Source organism: Telopea speciosissima, chromosome 9 (genome assembly GCF_018873765.1).
Source record: "Telopea speciosissima isolate NSW1024214 ecotype Mountain lineage chromosome 9, Tspe_v1, whole genome shotgun sequence".
In the NCBI taxonomy this organism is placed as follows: domain Eukaryota; kingdom Viridiplantae; phylum Streptophyta; class Magnoliopsida; order Proteales; family Proteaceae; genus Telopea; species Telopea speciosissima.
In genome coordinates, this window is record NC_057924.1 from 63,646,861 (window position 1) to 63,668,195 (window position 21,335).

The following is a 21,335-nucleotide window of genomic DNA, read 5'->3' on the forward strand; positions in this document are numbered from 1 at the left end:
AGTTCAACGTGGATGGTTCCAGCCAAGGAAACCCAGGCAAAGTAGGTATCGGAGGAATCTGTAGAAGTTCCAATGCTTTTCTCTGCTACTTTTTAGAAGGCATCGGTTGGAATTATGCTTTGGTAGCAAAAGCAACATCCGCCAAAAGAGCAATTTTGGTTGCGATGTCTCTCAATATTAAAAAGATCATTCATAGAAAGTGGCAATCTCCTTATCATGCAGATCCTCTATGGCAAAGCTCAATCCATCTCTTGGCGCATCACGCCCATTGTGGCCGATTGGATGTTTTTGATTTAGTTTTTTGATGAAATTTACTTCTCATATTCTTCATGAGGGTAACTCTATAGCTGACTGTCCAGCCTCCGTTGGAGGCGAATCTCAATGTATCTCTTTCTCTCATTCCCCCCTCCTAGTATTAGTTTGCACTTTGATTTTGCAGAAAACATTGTTCCTTCGCTAATAAATTCTGTTTATCAAAAAAAAAATAAAAATTGCAAGGACTCAGGAAAGGATGTATATGACAACATTCAAAATAAAATCGTTTTTGGTGTTTAAAAAAAAAAAAGAAACAGAGATACGGCAGAACTTGTATGTGGAATGTGGAATGTGGAATGTGGAATGCGGAAGTAGAACTTGTACATGTACCCCGAATATTTTTATGTTTTTTTTATAACTTTTATAAATGAACCAGATTATGAAAATAATAATAATAAAAACAGAAATAACATAATTGCAAGAAACATTTGACGTTATCAGGTTAAAATCTGGCATGCCATGTCATCCATGGACATCGGGAAGAAAATCCTACAATCCCAATTTCAAAGGGATGCTTCTCCAACTGAAACTGTTTTTCTTATCTGCTTCTGGGAGTCGCTGGGCAGGTATAGTACCAAACTAGGTGCCGTCGATGGAAATTTCAGCCCATAGAAACACCCTTTGAAAATTTTCGATAAGGACCCTTTTTCTTCATTTCCTCTCCTCCATCTCTGCCCAACTCTCCCCCCACTCTTTCGTTCTCTAACGCGAATTATTGTTGAACATCTCCACCAATGCCGACGTCAATTATGTCTACTTCTTCCAGTATCATTCATCATCTTTCTCCTCCTATTACCTCTTGTTCTTTTTCGTCTTCTTCCACCCTTAGAGGCATCTTTCTCTCTTTCTTCCCCAGAAATCCATCTATGAAAACACCTCTATCGATGAACAAACGAACCAACTTAAGCGTCCGATCAGCAGTAGCCATTGAGAAAGAGACTCCACAGGATGAACGCCCAGATACATTTCTCCGTGAATCCGATGGTCCATCGTCCTCCGTTAGGGCTCGCTTCGAGAAAATGATCAGAGATGCTCAAGATGATGTCTGCACGGCCATAGAGGCCGTGGATGGCGGCGGCAAGTTCAAGGAAGATGTGTGGTCGAGGGCCGGCGGTGGTGGCGGTATCAGCAGAGTTTTGCAGGACGGTTGGGTGTGGGAGAAAGCTGGTGTTAATGTGTCTGTTGTGTATGGAATGATGCCCCCTGAAGCTTATAGAGCTGCCAGGGGTGAGAATGCGGTGGAGAAGCCCGGCCCTGTACCCTTTTTCGCAGCCGGAATCAGTTCGGTATGTAGCTCCTAAACTCACTTGCGGATTAAAGTAGTTTAATAGATATTTTTTTAGTCTTATTTGTATGAGACGAGACAGATATACAATTCAAATAGTTTAGATTGAAAATTTTAGATTTTTTTTGTTTTTTGGTTTAATAATTTGAAATTATGGTTTTAATGACTAGGTGGTTGAATTGGTGACTATGTTAATGCTTTCCCTTGACTTGTGGATAAGGTTATTCTAACCTTTTTCACTTTTAATTTGATTTCTCTGGTGGTACATTTTGGATTTTCTGGGTTTGATCAGCACTTTAGGAATTCTATTGAAGCAATTGGATTGAAGGAGTGGTTCAAGACTGTCTCTGTGGGCCATAAGTACAAGCCTTTTATTATCTGTTTATTCTGTTCGGATTTCTTTTCTGTGGGAAAACCTAGACCTTGCCACTTTGTTGGAATATGGTATGAACTGTGTGGGAAATATTCCCAGGTGCTTGCAACAGAGCATTGAGAAATGTCCGTTCTCCACATGGCATAAAAAATAGATTGAAGATACAGGTCTTACAACACCGTATATCATATGTTTGGAAGCTTATAATGAAAGAGAGCACGATGAGAATTCATTTATGAGGGGAAAGAAAAGGAGCAGAATAAGAGATTCTCCTAAAGATATGGGTCTTAAGTACCTGCATATATGTTCATTCTATTGTGCAGCTCATGTATTTCTATATTCTAAAATGAATGTTAGAGAAAGGTAGTGAATGAAGGACATTAGTTTTTTAAGATTGGCCGTTCCCAGTCCATATCGACCAGTTTGGATCAGTATTGAATGAGACTGATCCAGCCTACTATTATACACAGCGGATCAACCAACACCCTAGCAAGATTTGACTTTTGCCCTCTGAATTGGTGTTTCATGGGAAATTAGGTTTGCAGTACTATTCTTAAAATCCTAGGGGAGGGATAGGAGAGTACTTGCCCTATTGATGGAAAAATATTATATATAATGGTATGAAGAGCATGCATAATAGTTGCCACACCTAAGTGATTGCCTACTGGAAATATCTCTACTAATAAATTGTTCACTCATGGATTGAGGTTGAGATTGTTTAACTTTAAATGACAATAGCCAATTTTGCTTCCTATCAAATTGGAAATATCTTGCTGATTTTGACTGATTTTGTTTTTTTATTCTTTTATGTACATGCATTTATCTGTTGCTTCTGATGATCAAGTATATCTTGTTTTTCTGACAGTGTCGTTTCCTCAGTGTAAAAGTTCAGTTGTTGCATATTCTTCCTTAGAGCTTGACTGGGCAACCACTATATATGTTATAGCAGTGTATTCAGTTCTGAAAATAAGCACTGGTCCAGAATTTCAAAATGCATTTGCTGCAAACATTACAAAGTCTAGCTCCGTACGATGATGTATATGTCTATCTTTCAAATCTGATTTTTTTTTTGTTCGTTCTTTATTGTTTGTCAGGTTTTGCACCCTAAGAACCCTTTTGCGCCAACTTTACACTTTAACTATCGGTACTTTGAAACAGATGCTCCAAAAGGTACTCCACTTGCAAATTTTATTGCCTTTTCATTTATCTAGTCCTTGAATATCTGTCTCTATTGTTATCTTTCTTCTATAAACACATGTTCTGTGGGTGTCCCTTCAAGTTGTCTCTTAGTTTTTGCATTTTGGAAAAGACACTTCTAACTTAGATCTGCTTATTTTCCATATTTCCATTTTACTTCTTTTGTGGATTTTGTAGCAATCCCAAGATTTTGGAATCCATATTCTGATACATCAAGTGAAATCTAGTATGCTTAGTTTCCATTTAACTACGAGAGTTACAGGTGTGATCTAGTATGATTAGCTCAAAAGGTAACTGAGGGATTGATGGACTCAAAGTTCAAAAGTGTCTTTAGGTTCAGATATTGTAATACCTTTTGTTTAAAGTTCACATTCGAAAAACAATGGTGTATTCCATTTTTTTCTTATATTGGTCCAAAAAGAGGAGAGGAAAGAAAGAGGAAAAGAGTGGTAGTCACTGGGGTGGGGTTTCAAATGGTCAATTGATAATGCCATTCCTTTGATACTGCGCAACCTTAATTTAAGAAATCAACCCTTGCAGTACACTCCGTCTCTGCCTGATTTCCACAGTACCAATGGAAAATTAAAGAATACCCTGGTTGAAGTGTCTGAGAACGTATGATTATAGCCAATGCCGGATTTTCTCAATACAATGAAAAAGCTAAGCTTTTCATTGCTTTACTTTTAGCAAAGTGACAGGTCATTGTGATTTTATTGTTATTTTTCTTGAACAAACAACTACTGACCAAGGTAACCTCTGCGTGGCTTAACTTCAGGTGACTGCAGTTTATTGCTATTATCACTTCTTGAGCATGAGGCTGTGTCTTTGGAATTGATTTCTTTTGATAGACATATCCATAACTTAGGAGGAGGGTAGCAGGATTTGGAAGAGAAAAGGAAAAAGAAAATCAACGAAATTTTTTTTTTTTTGGGGGGGGAGAGACAATGGACTTGGATGCACAGACAAACAAATACCACAACTTAAAAATTTTCTGCAGAAGGGCTCCAAATGTTGGTGTAGACACTGAAATTTTGTCAGCACCACTGGCGATGATGATAGCAGGACACGGATGGAAAGTATCGTACCCGTAACCCTTCAAAGACCCAAAAAGAAAGGCAAATAGGCCCCCAAACAGACCTAAAATGGCCCAAAAAGCCCATTTTTAGCCTAAGAGTACTGGATGATGTGAAGGGTCACCATGGCGCCGTGGAAAGGACGGACATCACCAAAGTGACGTCATCCATGTCGCCGTGATCGGTGGGTCACCCCTTATAAATAGGAGGGTCCCCCTCCCCCATTTTCATGGAGAAAGAGGGGAGGGAGACCTTTCAAATCCGTTTTCTCAGTTGTATGGGACAGAATACCGTGGGGGTATTCTGGACTTTTCATCTTTTTATTATGTTTTTCTTTATGTACAACCGACTCTATATTAGAGTCGGCTACTCTAGGGGCAATTCTGTCCATGTAATCTTGATTAATTCATTATAAATACAAAGCTTGGGATCAGTCATTGATCATCCAAGCATTATTCACTAATTCAGATCTGCTAACAACTTATTACTGATATTAGATTCTTTGTAAATTTGGATGACCAAGAGTGGTCCACTCTTCCCACTGTTGCATGCTACACTGGAAGAGCTTCGCTACACACTAGACAATTATCCATCCAGAATTTCCTCCTATTCGCATGGCCTACAATCTACTCTACACCCTTAATGGTGCATGTCCATGTCCTGAGCCCATAGCTGTTAGGAGGTCTCATTGTTGTCCTTTGCCCAATTCTTGCATCCGTGTTTGGCCATAGTTACCCGTTGCCACCAGTTTTCTGCTCCTTTCTATATGTCCATTGCAGAATAAAGTAGCCAATTGCCAACCAGAAAGGCATCTGATACTGTCCCATTACTGCTCCTATTGAAGGAGAGTATAATTATTGTTGCATGTATAAATATGAAATGTTGATTAGGGATCTCTGGCAAGTCATTGAGCAAGATAGAACTTGTGGAAGAAAATTCAATTGAAATATCCACTGGTCACCACATCCTTTCCCTTTCTAATGTGATTGGTTGTTGGGATGATTAGATGCATTTATGCAGGAATAGAATGCATTGTTCACCAAAGGTGCTGGAAGGGTACTCTAGCTAAATGAAATGAATGGTAGTATTTATAAAAAATGCTGGCAATCTCCTGAATTGCATCCACCTTAATACATCAATTAGAACCTGCTGGACTGAGTTCCTTTAAACAGTCTTGAATTTTTTCTCCTTAATAAATCAAGTTCCTTTCCACTGCTGTATGTTTCTTCTCTGGTTTTAAAATTCTTGAAATTTTTGTAGAGACCATTTTTCTCCCCCCCCCCCTTTTATTTTGACATGATTAACCTCAATAGATCTGGAAAGACTGAATGCTATCTTACATAGTATTACTACTTCGATCTTGAACAAATGGCCATTCAGTCTTGTAGTGTTGATAATGCATCTTCAAAATATTGGAATGCAGATGCTCCTGGAGCACCTAGACAGTGGTGGTTTGGTGGAGGCACTGATTTGACTCCTGCCTATATCTTCGAGGAGGATGTCAAACACTTTCATACGGTATATACACATGATACATTGAGTGCTTTGGGGGTTTGCTACTTTTCACCCCAATATCCTATGATCTTCTTGTTAAAATATTAGAATCATTTTGTTTTCTTTTATCTCATTTTTAAGGTGGAATAAAATATAAAAATAGCTGGCAGTAGTGTTGATTCTTCTCTGGATAAAACAACTTAATAGAATAGTACAATCTTCCAAGGGGAGGATGGTGGACTGCACCATCTGAAAACATCACTGTAAGGGGCTACAGGGAAAATATATTGTTCAGATAGTAATCCTAGGCCCACTACAAAGCATTAAGGGACCACCCATACCTAGACAAATCATCTGGAATCTCATTCTCCGATCTGGGATTCCATTGGAGTGAGAAGTTCAGCTTGCAAGCAAGAAATCTGATGCAACTAACAAGATGGGAGATTGATGCAGTAACGTTAGCGTGGTTGGAACCAACGTGTCCTGATTTGGAAACCCAAACTGGCCCAACCCGGGTTTTTGGTCTAACACAGGTTGGTAGGATTTATTTATTTATTTAGAGTTGTCTTATAATCTTTATTCCTTTATTTATTGTGTTTTACTTTGAGTAGATTACACAGGAGGTAGAGTTCAATTCAATTTTAGTTTTTGTCTTAGAATCGGAGTCTTTGTTTTCTTTTATTTCTTTTTCTTTATATATTTGCATGTAACCAATGATGAAGAGGAGAATTGAATGAAGGAAAGTTGGGTTTGCTTACCTGTGTGGTGTAATCATGTTCCATCTCTGTTTTCCTCTTTCTCTTTCCATATCAGGTACGTCCTCCTTACTCTCTCTCTCCCCCCACCCTTCCTCTTCTCTTCTTTCCCTGCTTCCCTGTTCCTTCTTCTACATCCCTGTTACTGTTTCTCTTCCCTTCTAGCGAAACTGCTGATCTGAGAAGACCGACCTAATATTTCACGGATTAGACCTCCTTTCCAGGGCTATTCAAGCCTTAGATCCCTGCCTCAAACCAAATCCCCTGTTGTGAGACATTATCAGAACCCAGGCGTGGTTCACCTTCTACCGCCAGGTTCTTGTTTCGGAAGTTCTCTTCAGTTTGCTTGTTGTCCATTGAGACTATGTTTGGAAGGATTCAATAGTGTTAAAAGTTGGAAAATTAGCCCTAAAACCATGGCTCGACCTCTTCCGCTGGTTGTCGGGGTTGAGAGGTTGAAGACAACATCTTCTTCGTCATATATTAATTGACATTAATGCCCCTCCTGTCTTTAATTTATTCCATTATTTCCCTCTCTTCTATTATATTCCAGAAATACCCCCCTTTAAGTAATTGTTTCCAGTTATATCTTTAACTCCATTACTATTCACTTGATTGTTTCTGAATTTCAAGATAATTACAGAATTTCCCCTATATTCTTAATGTTGATATATGGGCCAGAATACCGTGGGGGTATTCTGGACATTTTTCCTTATTATTTCATTGTTTTATATATGTGGTTTAGTCCCACATCGCCTATGTGCAGTTTTGATTATTTTCTATTCATTATAAATATATGGCTTGGGGTCTGCCTTAGACATTCAAGCATCGAGTTCTAAATCTGGTCCTCTTAACATGGTATCAGAGCTGGATTAGAACTCAGATTGCCATCCACGGTCTCCTTCCCTCTCTAACTCTCGATCCCCCTCCTCTTCTTTCCTCTTCTCTTATCTTCTTCCTTTTGTTCTTCTCTGTCCCATAGGGCAGCACTGATGAGGTGATGTATTGATCCAGCTGCTGCCCTCCTTTTTTACCTCATCCCATGATACGAAGATTGATCGATAAGGTGCTTGGCCTCTTTGCTGCGAATATTGAAGACTTCAGCCTTCATTGGACAGATCCATTCTATACAGCAAGGGATTTGTTCACCATATTGGAGCTCCAGACCTGCAGCAGATTATTATTCGAGCACCTGCATCAAGTTCCAGCCCCTCAAGGTCGATATCTCTTCACACTTTTAGGGTTTTTCAAAACCCTGATAATAGTCGACATTGGAGATCCATCTATCAATTGTTTCTGATTTTTTGGGGGGTGATTCTCCCCTGTTCAAGATTAATTCCACTGAAGTTTCAGCCTCATCCAGTCAGTTTTCAAGGCCTCAATTCATCTTATCGATTTCAGCCCTTTCAGGGTTTTTTTCAAAACCCTGAAAAAATCGATCTCAAGGTTTTCTTTGTCTGGTGTTGCTGATTTTTGGAGTTATTTATTCCTTCATTATTAGAAGGCTTTCAGCATTGTTGCAGCCCTTATCTTGGAGGTTTTCTTGGATTTCTCTTCACAACAGCCCTTATTTGCGATTTGGAATTCTTCACTGTCGTCATGGGTGACTCTGAGGATTCGACTGCTACTTCTGTGGGTGATGGAAACAGCAAACTAGATTACCTTACTTTTTCCCCTGATCCAATCAAGTTGGATGGTACAAATTACCTGCTTTGGTCTAGGTTTGCCTCCTTTGCCATTGCTAGCCGTGGCTTTACTGGTCATATTATGGGAACCACTGCTATGCCTACTGAGGTTGGAGCTGCTCGGGACAAATGGCTTGCCAACAATGGAGTTCTTATGTCCTACTTGATCAGTTCTATGACTACAGAGCTGCAGAACAATTTTCTTCTCCTTGACACAACTTCGGAAATTTGGGCTGCTTACAAGGAGAATTATGGACAGCTGGGCAATGATGCCCAGGCATATGAAATCAGGAAGAAGGTCGTTCACACTACTCAGGGAGAGATGACAGTCTCCAAGTAGTATGCTACCTTGCGCAGCCTTTGGCAGCAACTGGACCATTTTTCTGACTTTCACCCGAGTGCAGCTGCTGATATTGCCTCCTACAAAAAGCATGTGGATAAGATTAGGGTCTACGATTTTCTGGCTGGCTTAAATGTGGAGTATGATCAGATTCGTGTTCAAGTGTTGGGCCATAAGCCTTTTCCCACACTTGAACAATCTTATGCCTTGGTGTCCTCTGAAGAGAACCGTCGGGCTGCCATGTTGCATCCTCCTGTTACTGACAGATCAGCTCTCAAGGCTGCTGCCCCTGCTATTCCTGCACCTAATAGCACTTGTTGAAATAGGCTGCTTACTGCTTACCCGATTGGGGTAAGCAGTCCTAGTTCCACTAGGATTGGTCCTACCTGTCCTAGCTTACTAGGATTAGTCCTAGTCGAGTTAGGGTGGTTAGTTCCACTTTATTTATGTTTCTTTTTCTTTATTTTTTATTTCCTTTTATTGTTTTTCCCCAGCCGAGTCCTAGTTTGGGATTCCTAGTAGGACTAGGACTGAGTTAAGTTTCTATTTTCAGTTGTAATTCTGTTCTCTATATAAAAAGGGACTGAATGATCGAATTAATCATTCAAACATTCTCTACATCTCTCTTTTAACATGGTATCAGAGGTAGTCTCTCAGATCTAGCCTGGTTCCTAGCCCCCCTCCCTCCTTCCATTATCACTCGATCTCCATCTTCCCCCCCCCCCCCACTCAACTCTCTTCACTTTATCTGGTTTTTTCTCCACTTAGGGCAGATCTAATGAGGTGATTTGTAGATGCTGCCCTAATTTTTCACCTCAACAATTGATGATTTAAGAAGTTCTTTGATCGATAGCTGCTGCCCACACTTCTGCAAATTTTTTTGGAGTTCTCCTTTATTGAAGATTAGATTCTCTTACAATTACAGGCTGGTTCTCTTGGGATCCAACACTGCAGGTTTTTCTGGACAGCTGCTGTCTCTGTTTCTCTTCCTACCATTGAGGCATACATCCATATCACTCTCCAGGGTTTTTTTGAACAAATATTCAAGACTGCCGCTTCTCGATCTGGTTTATTTATCCTCTCTGCGTGGGCAGTTTGTTGCACAGATCTGCATTAACTTTGAAGACAGATTCTGCAATTTTTTTACGACTTGAAGACCCCGAATCTCAATCGACTTCTCTTCTAGGGTTTCCTCAAACCCTAACTATCGATTTTTATTTAGGGCTGGTTCTTGTTGCTCTGAAGGGACTCATCTTTCGTTTTTATCTTGTTTTTCGCAATATGGGGGACTCAGATGTAACCACGGCCAACTCTGAGTTGATTCTCAGCCGCGGATAGAATTTCTCCCTTATGCTGCAGCTATTAAACTTGAGGGATCAAATTACTTCATCTGGGCCAGATCTATCTCCTTGATCTGTGGTGGTAGGGGGACTCACTGCCATCTTACTCGGCACCACCACACCCTATGAAGAAGGTGCTGCCCGTACTAAATGGGCTGCCAATGATGCTATGGTGATGTCCTTTATTACGAATTCTATGACCACTGACCTCTCCGGTCAATATCTACTCCTTGACATCGCTACTCAGATGCGGACTCTTGTCAAGGGAACTTATGGCCGTTCGGTAATGATGCTCAGGTGTATGACATCGGGAAGACACTCCAACATACCACTCAGGAGTAGCATGCATTCACTAAATACTATGCTGCCCTCAATTGTTTATGGTAGCAATTGGATCACTATGCTAGGTTTTCACCTACTTCTACTACTGACATCACTGCCTATCATTCCTATGTTGATAAGTTTCGGGTCTATGATTTCCTGACTGGCCTCAATGATGATTATGATCCTATCCGGGTACAAGTCCTTGGTCGGATTCCTTTCCCCACTTTAGAGGAAACTTTTTCTTATGTTCACAGTGAAGAGACAAGAAGGGCTGGCATGATGATTACTCCCAAAGTTGAGCGATCAGCATTACTGACTGTTGCCTCCACTCCCGTTACTTCTTTTGACAGTGTTGGTGCTACCACTACTAAAGAGCCTGTGAAATGTGAGCATTGTCACAAACCATATCACATGAAGGCTCAGTGTTGGAAATTACATGGCAAGCCTGCTGATTTTGAGGCCAGACGAGGACGTGCTAAGTCTAAAAGCAAATCCAATCACACTGAAAGTGTAGCCCTAACTCCTACTGCTGACATCGGTTTTTCTCAGGAAGAACTCCAAGCTCTCCGTCGTATGTTGAACACATCCGCTGCCTCTACTACGTCTGCCGCCAATTTAGGTTCCTTCTTTGCCGTGACATGGTATTTCTTTTCTTGGTCATTGTGCATCGGTAGTATCCACTTCATGGATTATAGACTCCGGTGCTACTCGATACACATGACAGTTCTTTAGCCTTTTTGATACATATTCTCCGCTTACGTAAGGATAAAGTCAAAATTGCGATGGGTCCCTCTCCTCCATCTCGGGAAAGGATCCATGGTTATTCTCCTTCCCTTACCCGCCATCGTGTTGCATATTCCCAAATTTACAACTAACCTTCTTTCCATTAGCAAGATCACTAAATCCCTAAATTGTAAAGTGACTTTTTTCCAACTCATTGTGTTTTTCGGAGCTGGACTCGGGAAGACGATTGGATCGGGTAAAGTGCAGGCGGATTGTACACGCTTGATGGAGATCCTACACCTACTCGGTCTTTACCTTGGCATCTTTCTCTTCAAATACATAAATGGCACTCTAGACTAGGCCATCCCCCCTTAGGAACTTTATCAAATTTATTTCCAGCATTAGTTAAGGATTGTAATAAGGAAGACTTTTTTTGTGAACCTTGTGTCTTGGCTAAACAGACACGTTTAACTTATCCTATTTCTAATAAGAGATCCTCTTCCTTATTTCATACTGTTCATACTGATGTATGGGGGCCTAGTAGGAAAGCTTCCTTGACTGGCCATCGGTGGTATGTCACTTTCATTGACTGCTATTCTAGGTTCACTTGGGTATACCTTATGCACACAAAAAATGAAGTTTTTTCTTGCTTTCAGCACTTTTATCAATTAATTAAGACCCAATGTACTGCCACTCTTAAAATTTTAAGGAGTGACAATGGGAAAGAGTATACGGAAGCTCAGTTCCAAAAATACCTTGTTGCCCATGGAATCCTTCATCAGACCAGCTGTGTTGACACTCCAGCCCAAAATGGTGTGGCTGAGAGGAAAAATCGCCACCTCTTGGAGGTGGCTAGAGCTCTTATGTTTGCTCGCAATGTCCCTTCCCTTTATTGGGGAGATGCAGTTCTTATTGCAACCTATTTAATTAATCGGCTGCCCAGTCGGGTTCTTCTTTCCAAGGCCCCTATTGAGCTATTACTTGGCTCTTCTTCCTTCATAGTCCCACCTAAGGTGTTTGGCTGCGTTTGTTATGCCAGGGATATAAGGTCCCCTGGTAAACTTGACCCACGTAGTCTCCGCTGCATTTTCTTGGGTTACTCTGCTACCCAGAAGGGGTACAGCCGTACAGGTGTTATTACCTTCCTTCCCGTCGGACTTTTGTTAGCATGGATGTTTTTTTTCATGAACATGTTTCATATTATGTGTCCCCACCTCTTCAGGGGGAGAGTGTTAGTGAAGATGTGCTGACTATTGACTCTCCACCTCCACTTCAGTCTGTTTACCATGAGTCTGAACCAGTTCGGCCTGTCCCCAGTACTTCCCCTGACTCAGGGGGAGAGGTTCCTATACAGGGGGAGACTATCTCTATTCAAGAGGAGCAACCTACCGTGGTCCAGACTCCTATCCAGAGGACTATTAGTGAATTTCGAGAGGAGGATTGATGACCGCTTCGTGAAGACCTATGGAAGGAAACATAAGCAAGTTCAATCAATCATTGCTCAGCACCCATCCAATTGCCAAACCCGGATCTAGAACCCGCCTCTCCACTGGTAATATTCCTTCTCTGAATTACCTATTGCTCTTAGCAAAGGTGTCAGGACTTCGCACGACATCCCATATCTCATGTTGTTTCTTATAACTCACTTTCCCCATCCTTTCATGCTTTTGTTTCCTCTCTTTCTTCATTCGTATTCCTAACCATTGGCGGGGAAGCTCTATCAGACGGAAAGTGGAAGGCACTATGATGGAAGAAATGGAGGCCTTGAAGAAAAATAACACATGGGAGCTTGTAGTTCTTCCACGGGAAGAAAACCGTTGGATGCAAATGGGTGTTTGTGGTGAAACAGAAGGTTGATGGCACTTGTGGATACGTATAAGGCACGGCTCGTGGCTAAGGGGTTTACTCGGACATACGGCATTGATTACCAGGAAACTTTTACACCGTTGCAAAGTTGAATACTGTTCGTGTGTTATTATCTTGTGCGATCAACCTTGGATGGGATTTGCAGCGACTAGATGTAAAAATGCCTTCCTAAATGGAGCACTGGATGAGGAGGTGTATATGGACGCCCCACCAGGGTTCTCTTGTGCAAAACCAAGGAAAAATGTAACCGAAGCGTGCACTTTATGGGCTGAAGCATCGCCTCGAGCATGGTTTTGCGGTTCCCAAAGCTATTATTTACGTGGGCTATAAGCGAGTAATGCGATCACACACTCTTTATAAAGAGGACTGGTGAAAAACTCGCTGTTCTTATAGTCTATGTCGACGATATAGTAGTTACTGGTAATGATGGTGATGAGATCAAACAACTGAAGACCTTCCTTGGACAAGAATTTGAGATTAAAGATCTAGGGAAATTACGATACTTTCTTGGGATTGAAGTGGCCAGATCTTCTAAAGGCATTTTTCTCTCCTAAAGGAAGTATGTCCTAGACTTATTAGCTGAAACCGGGTTGCTAGGCTGCCATCCTTCAGATACTCCTATGGACCCTCTTGTTCGACTCAAGGAGAAAGAAGGGGAGCTGTTGATAAAGGCCAGGTACTCAAAGACTTGTAGGGAAGTTGATTTATCTCTCACACACTCGTCCCGACATTTCTTGCCGCCGTGAGTACTGTAAGCGGTTTATGCATGATCCCTATTCTTCTCATATGGAGGTTGTTCTTCGTATCTTACACTATTTGAAGTTAGCTCCTCCAAAAGGAATTCATTTGTCTACGCATGGTCATCTACGGATAGAAGCATACACTGATTCTGATTGGGCTGGTTCTGCAGATCGCAAGTCTATTTCTGGGTATTGCTCCTTTGTAGGTGGAAATCTTGTCACGTGGCGTAGCAAGAAGCAAAATGTTGTTGCCCTTTCTAGTGCCGAAGCTGAGTTTCGAGCTATGGCACAGGGTATTTGTGAGTTACTCTGGCTTAAAGGGTTGTTACAAGATCTTGGTGTTCCTATTCGTCTTCCTATGATGTTGTCTGTGACAACAAGGCTGCAATCAGCATAGCACACAATCTGTACAGCATGATCGTACCAAGCATGTTGAGGTGGATAGGCATTTCATCAAAGAGAAGTTAGAAGATGGGCTGATTTGTATTCCTTTTGTGACATCTCGGATCAACTTGCCGATATCTTCACCAAGGGATTGTCCGGAAAATTGTTTCATCCCAATTTAGTCAAGTTGGGCATGATCGACATCTTTGCTCCAACTTGAGGGGAGTGTTGAAATAGGTTGCATCGCTTACCCGATTGGGGTAAGCGATCCTAGTTCCACTAGGATTGGTCCTACTGTCCTAGCTTACTAGGATTAGTCCTAGTTGAGTTAGGGTGGTTAGTTCCACTTTATTTATGTTTCTTTTTCTTTATTTTTTATTTCCTTTTATTGTTTTTCCCCAGCCGAGTCCTAGTTTGGGATTCCTAGTTGTATTAGGAATTCCTAGTAGGACTAGGATGAGTTAAGTTTCTATTTTCGGTTGTAATTGTTCTCTATATAAACAGGGCCTGAATGATCGAATTAATCATTCAAGTATTCTCTACATCTCTCTTTTAACAGCACTGCTTCTCTTGGTGATTCTACCACAAGGACTGTCGTTTGTGAGCATTGTCACAAACCCTATCACACCAAGGAGAAGTGCTGGAAACTTCATGGGAAACCAGCTGACTTTGAAGCAAAACGGGCTGCCAAGACAAAGACAAAGCAAAAGACCAAGGGCCATCAGTCTGAAAGTATTACTACAGCCCCTGCAATTGACACTGGTCTATCCCAGGATGATCTACAGGCACTCCTACGTATGCTCAGGTCTTCCGCTGCTGGCCGCCTCTACTACATCAGCTCCCGCCAGCTTCTTCGCTCCTTGAGTTCACACTTTGCCCGATCCAGGTATTGCATGTGGGGGTCATTGTGCTTCTGTAGCTTCCCATCCTTGGATCATCGATTCTGGAGCTACAGATCATATGACCGGTTCTTCTAGCTTGTTTCACGATATTCCCCCATTTCAGGAAGGACAAGGTCAAGGTGGTGATGGTTCCCTTTCGCCATTTCGAAAAGGAGTCATCAACTCGCACTTCTTCTTTTCCCTTGTCCTCTATTTTACACATTCCTAGCTTTACTACTAACCTTCTTTCTATTAGTAGTATTACTCGTGATCTTAATAGCAAAGTCATTTTTTTTCCCTCTCATTGTGTGTTTCAGGATCTGGAATCTGGGAAGACGATTGGATTGGGTAAATTGCACGGTGGGCTGTACCTGCTTAATGATGGTCGCTTCTCTCCACCACCATTGCCTTCTCCGCTACACCAGAGCTCCATGGTCTCTTCTGAACTCTACCAGTTGCACTCTAGGTTAGGTCACCCCCCTTTAGGAATTTTAGCTCATTTATTTCCTAGCTTGGTCACCCTTCGTACTAAAAATGACTCTTTTTGTGAGGCTTGTGTTCTAGCCAAACAGACACGTTCAACTTATCCAATTTCTAATAAAAGGAGTTCTTGTTTTAATTTGGTACATTCTGATGTTTGGGGTCCTAGTCTTAAACCGTCTATTTTTGGCCATCGTTGGTTTGTCTCTTTCACAGATTGTCATTCTAGGAATACATGAGTGTATCTTTTACACACAAAAAATCAAGTCTTTTCATATTTTCAGCATTTTCATAACATGATTCAAACTCAGTTCCAGGCTACTCTCAAAGTATTGCGAAGTGATAATGGAATGGAGTATACAGAATCTCAATTTCAAAAATATCTTGCTGACCATGGCATACTTCATCAAAGTAGTTGTGTTGATACCCCTGCCCAAAATGGTGTGGCGGAATGTAAGAATCGCCACTTGTTAGAGATGGCCAGGGCTTTGATGTTTGCGAGGAATGTCTCATCTCAATATTAGGGGGATGCGGTACTCAATGCAACCTATCTCATCAATCGGCTGCCTTCTCGAGTTCTTAACTCTCGTAGCCCCTTTGATATTTTGTTGGGAAATTCCTCCTTTATTGTGCCCCCCAAGGTGTTTGGTTGTGTGTGTTATGCTAGGGATACTAGATCTCTTGGCAAACTTGAACCTAGGGGCCTTTCTTTGTATTTTTGGGTTATTCTCCGACCCGAAAGGTTACAAGTGTTACCATCCCGTTCCCGTCGTACCATGGTTAGCATGGATGTTATTTTCCATGAGTCCCTTTCTTACTATTCTTCGCCACCTCTTCAGGGGGAGAGTTCTAGTGAAGATGTGCCTTTTGAGATTCCTCTACCAGAGGTTCCTCAGGCAGCTGTCCAGCCTACTTTGGATACTTTACCACCACCTACGGCTGCTGTCCAGCCTCCTTTACCACCACCCACGGCTGCTGCCCAACCTACTTTGGATATCCTTTGGCTGTTCCTCCCTCACCTAATGGGAATCCAGTACAGGGGGAGACCATAGAAAATAGTATTGTTAATGCTCCTATACAGGGGGAGCTGACTCCAGTCCAGAGAACCATTGGGGAATTTCAGAAGAGAATTGACAACTCCAACATCATCACCTATACGAGGGGCATATCTAACAGAGGGCAGCTGCAACCCACTGTAGCACCAGTACCCATCCAATTGCCGGCTACAGACCCGGATCCTTCATCTCCTAGTAATCTCTCTCCTTCCGACCTACCTATTGCTCATCGCAAAGGTATTAGGACTTGCACCTTACATCCCATATCTCGCTTTGTTTCGTATAGTTCTCTTTCTCCTTCTTTCCGTGCTTTTGTATCCTCTCTTTCTTCTGTCTCTATTCCTAAAACTTGGCAGGAAGCATATACAGATGGAAAGTGGAAGGCTGCAATGTTGGAAGAAATGAGAGCACTACACAAAAATAACACATGGGATCTTGTGACTCTTCCTCCAGGGAAAAAACCAGTGGGATGTAAATGGGTCTTCGTGGTCAAACAGAAGGCTGCTGGTTTAGTGGATCGGTATAAGGCACGTCTGGTTGCAAAAGGGTTCACTCGGACTTATGGAGTTGACTATCGGAGACCTTTTGATGGCAAAGCTCAACACCTGCGTCAGCTTTGCTATCTTGTGCCGCAAATCTTGGGTGGGATCTTCAGCACTAGATGTGAAGAATGCCTTCCTCTATGGGGAGCTTGAGGAGGAGGTATATATGGACATTCCACCAGGTTTCTCTGATGACAGGACTAGGGCAGAGTTTGCAAGTTGAAACGTGCTCTCTATGGGTTGAAGCAGTCACCTAGGGCTTGGTTCGGCAGGTTTCATAAGGCTATGATTACAGCAGGTTATAAGCAGAGCAATGCTGATCACACCTTGTTCATCAGACGAGTTGGTGATAAGGTTACTCTTCTCATAGTCTATGTGGATGATATCGTGGTGACTGGTAATGATGATGCTGCTATCAGGGATTTAAAGCTTCTCCTTGGCCGTGAGTTTGAGGTCAAAGATCTAGGTTCTCTAAAATATTTTCTAGGGATAGAAGTTGCTCGCTCTTCAAAGGGCATCTTTCTTTCTCAAAGAAAATATATCCTTGATCTATTGACTGAGACAGGGCTGCTAGGTTGTCATCCTTCAGATACTCCTATGAATGCTACTGCAAAACTTAGGGAGAAAGAGGGTGAACCTGTTGACAAAGGTGGTTATCAACGGTTAGTGGGCAAACTGATCTACCTTTCCCACACCAGACCTGACATAGCGGTTGCTGTAAGTATGGTGAGCCAAGTCATGCATGATCCCTATTCCTCTCATATGGATGCTGTCCGTCGTATTTTGAGGTATTTGAAGTCTGCTCCAGGAAAGGGAATTTTCTTATCTCCCAATGGTCACCTCAAGATTGAAGCTTATACTGATGCCGACTGGGCTGGTTCTTCTGACAGAAAGTCCATCTCTGGCTATTGCTCCTTTGTGGGTGGGAACCTTGTTACATGGCGCAGCAAAAAGCAGAATGTTGTTGCAAGGTCCAGTGCTGAAGCCGAGTTTCGTGCAATGGCCCAAGGCATTTGTGAACTTCTTTGGCTGAGAGGATTATTGCAGGATATTGGTGTTGCTGTCCATCTTCCGATGATGCTTTATTGTGACAATAAAGTGGCTATTAGCATTGCTCATAACCCTGTTCAGCATGATCGCACTAAACATGTGGAGGTTGACAGACATTTCATCAAGGAAAAGCTTGAAGCTGACCTCATTTGTGTTCCCTTTGTCAAGACTACCGATCAACTGGCTGATGTATTCACTAAAGGGCTGACTTGCAAGCTGTTTCATCCTATACTAGTCAAGTTGGGCATGCATGATATATATGCTCCAACTTGAGGGGGAGTGTTGATATATGGGCCAGAATACCGTGGGGGTATTCTGGACATTTTTCCTTATTATTTCATTGTTTTATGTATGTGGTTTAGTCCCACGTCGCCTATGTACAGTTTTGATTATTTTCTATTCATTATAAATATATGGCTTGGGGTCTGCCTTAGACATCCAAGCATCGAGTTCTAAATCTGGTCCTCTTAACACTTAATTTGGGCTTTCTATTAGTTTTGTGGGCCCTTAGCAACCCATAATCGGACCTGTGACATTAGCAAAATCACCTTCCTCTATCAAATTCTCGTCTCCTCTACTCAAATGCATATCCCAAACCAAATTCTGAAGAAGTCAACTCAGTTATGGATGAGTCCCTTTCCGGACCCTATCTCTCATTGTTGTCCCATCCTTGATCTAATGGAACCTCCAATATCTGGTGGACTTGTGTGTGTGTGATGATGTCTAATGAGATCGATGCTCTCCCTATCCCAATTTAAAGAAATTAAAGAATCACAGCTTCTACCATTTGTGCATATTTGTCATTGTATTGCTTTCTATTTATAAAATCTGAGCAGACATCTTGATTCTTGAAATAGCATTGCATTTCTTTCCTCCCATAATCTCCATTGGGTAGCTAAAGAACATCCATCCACAAGAATATGCAACTTTGCATCAATTCAGGAATATCCTTAGGGAAACTCCATGTCAAATAAAATACCGTCGGGAAATGGTGCTAGATTGACTTTGCTCAAGTTCAATTCAGAAATAGCTGGTCTATTGACTACTCATCCTGCTTACACAAGTCAAACATGATGTAGAATGTGCTGCCCTGTATGTCTCCTCTGGTACATGCCACAAATGAGTACCTTTGTCAGGCAATTTCCCCACGCAATGCCTTACATTTTGGTGGTTTTTGGATCTCTACGGCACCATGTAAGGAAAGGTCGTGTAAAATTATCTGAAACTTCTACAATTGCATCACCCAAAGCAGAAAATATTGTTTTTCTAGTTAGTACCCAAGTTCTTGTTCCAATTAGGAACGGTAGGTCTCTCGCTTTGGTTGTAACTGTTCTTTCTCTTGGAGGAGGTTGACTAACTCTTTGGCTGATGATTAGCTGATTACTCATTTGGGGGGGGGGGAATGTTCTGCTTGCCCTGATCATCCAGTCACAATAACATCATGAAAACATCAATCAACTTATGACAGATTCTAATTTGGATTCTCCATAGTCTCTCCTAAAGAGAGCTGATGTAGGACAGTCATTGGTTTTGAAATTTTTAAGGTTGAACTACAAGGAAATATGGTGAGAAAAGGTTAGGAGTTTGAAGAAATAGAAGAAAAATAGGGAAAGAATAAGGATACAAGAAACTGTTATCGGACTGAACGGTACCCATGAATAGTAACTTTGAGAAAGAAGAAGAGATAATGAAGATAAATAAACACGTGAGACATGTAAATTTAAATAAAGAAGAAGAAGAAAGAAGAAGAGAGAAGAAGAGAAGAAGAGAAGAAGAGAGAGAGAAGGAAGAAGAGAAACTGCACAATTGGGGTTGCAGCCGTAACACTAACTGCCCCCAAGCCCCCAAAACATAATATTAATAGGTTAAAACCAAAAAATACACAAAGACAAAACTACCCCCAAATATAGAGAAATCATGAATAGGCTAGCGTCAGCCTATTCACGATTCCCCTTTACTCCCCCTTACTCCTAACACTCCCCCTCAAGCCGGAGCATAGATGTTAATCATGCCCAGCTTGGTACAAATGTAATTCACTCTCATACTTCCCAAAGACTTGGTGAACAAGTCGGCAGCGACCCTAGTGCGAATATGGCGAGGGGAAATAATCCTTGTCAGTTTCTCACGAACAAAATGACAATCGACCTCAATGTGTTTTGGTTCTCTACTTGGAAACACTGGATTCTTAGAAATATGAATGGCAGCTGATCATTACACCACAACAAAGATAGGAGAATCATCACCAAATCCAAGTTCGAGCCATCAAACTGTTTAATCCACATTAGTTCACAAGTACCATGAGCCATGGCCCGATACTCCGACTACTGCACTAGACCGAGCTACTACGATACTGTTTCTTGCTCTTCCATGAAACTAGGTTCCCTCCAACAAAGACACAAGATGGTAAGTAGACTTTCGATCAATAGGAGATCCCGCCCAATCCGCATCAAGTAAACCCTTCAATCCTTCTATGACCATGATTAGAATACAAGAGACCACGCTGATCCTTCTTAACATATCGCAACACCCTTATAATCGCTTCCCAATGAGCTGTCCTAGGGGAGGACATAAATTGGCTCAAAGACATTGACAGAGAAAGAGATGTCGAGTCTAGTCATAGTCAAATAGTTGAGTTTCCCTACAAGCCTTCGATACTTTTCTCGGATCATCCATAACATCCCCATCCTCTCGCCATGAGTTTCACATTTGGATCCATCGAGTATCCAAAGGCCTAGATCCCAAGAACCCTGTCTCCGAGAGTAAATCAGCACATATTTTATTGTGAGAGCGAAATCCCTTTCCTTGATTGAGCTACCTCAATACCCAAGAAGTACTTGGTCATCCCAGGTCCTTAGTCCTGGAATTGCTGTCCCAAATATGTCTTCAAGCTCTCAATACTTGAAGAGTCATCCCCTGTAATAACAATATCATCTACATAAACCACCAAAAATATCTTCTTCTCAGATTCCGATCTGCCTGAAAAACACTAAGTGATCACTCTTAGACCGAGTCAAACCAAACTCCAAAGACAACATTTGTAAAGTGGCCAAACCAAGCTCGCGGTGATGTTTCAGCCCATACAAAGATTTCCTCGCCTTACACACCTTACTGCACTCCCCCGAGCAACAAAACCAGGAGGTTGCTCCATATACACCTCCTCAAGGAGGTCCCCATGCAAGAACGCATTCTTGATGTCTAGCTGAAATAACGGCCGTGATGTATAGCAGCCAAAGAAATCAAAATGCGGGACAGAAGTAAGCTTTTGCAACTGGAGAGAAAGTATCCAAATAGTCCACACCATATACTTTGGGCATAGCCCTTAGCAACAAGACGGGCCTTCAACCGAGCCACGCACTCCATCTGGATTAACCTTCACCACAAATATCCAGCGACAACCAATAGTAGACTTACCGGATGGTAAAGAAACAAGATC

The 21,335-nt window shown here is 41.8% G+C and overlaps 1 protein-coding gene across 1 annotated transcript; it reads left to right on the forward strand.

The window, feature by feature from the left end:
- The first annotated feature begins 1,034 nt into the window (after nucleotides 1-1,034).
- Nucleotides 1,035-5,845, forward strand: LOC122639266 (coproporphyrinogen-III oxidase 2, chloroplastic). Its single transcript, XM_043832083.1, has 3 exons — nucleotides 1,035-1,601; nucleotides 3,068-3,143; nucleotides 5,667-5,845. The coding sequence occupies exons 1-3, from the start codon at nucleotides 1,050-1,052 to the stop codon at nucleotides 5,843-5,845; spliced, it is 807 nt and encodes a 268-aa protein (XP_043688018.1). The 5' UTR covers nucleotides 1,035-1,049.
- The last annotated feature ends 15,490 nt before the right edge of the window (nucleotides 5,846-21,335 follow it).

Coding starts and splice junctions, on each gene's coding strand:
- LOC122639266 (XM_043832083.1), top strand. CDS start 1,050: ATGCCGACGTCAATTATGTCTACTTCTTCCAGTATCATTCATCATCTT. Junction 1,602..3,067: donor TCGCAGCCGGAATCAGTTCG/GTATGTAGCTCC, acceptor ATTGTTTGTCAG/GTTTTGCACCCTAAGAACCC. Junction 3,144..5,666: donor TGAAACAGATGCTCCAAAAG/GTACTCCACTTG, acceptor ATTGGAATGCAG/ATGCTCCTGGAGCACCTAGA.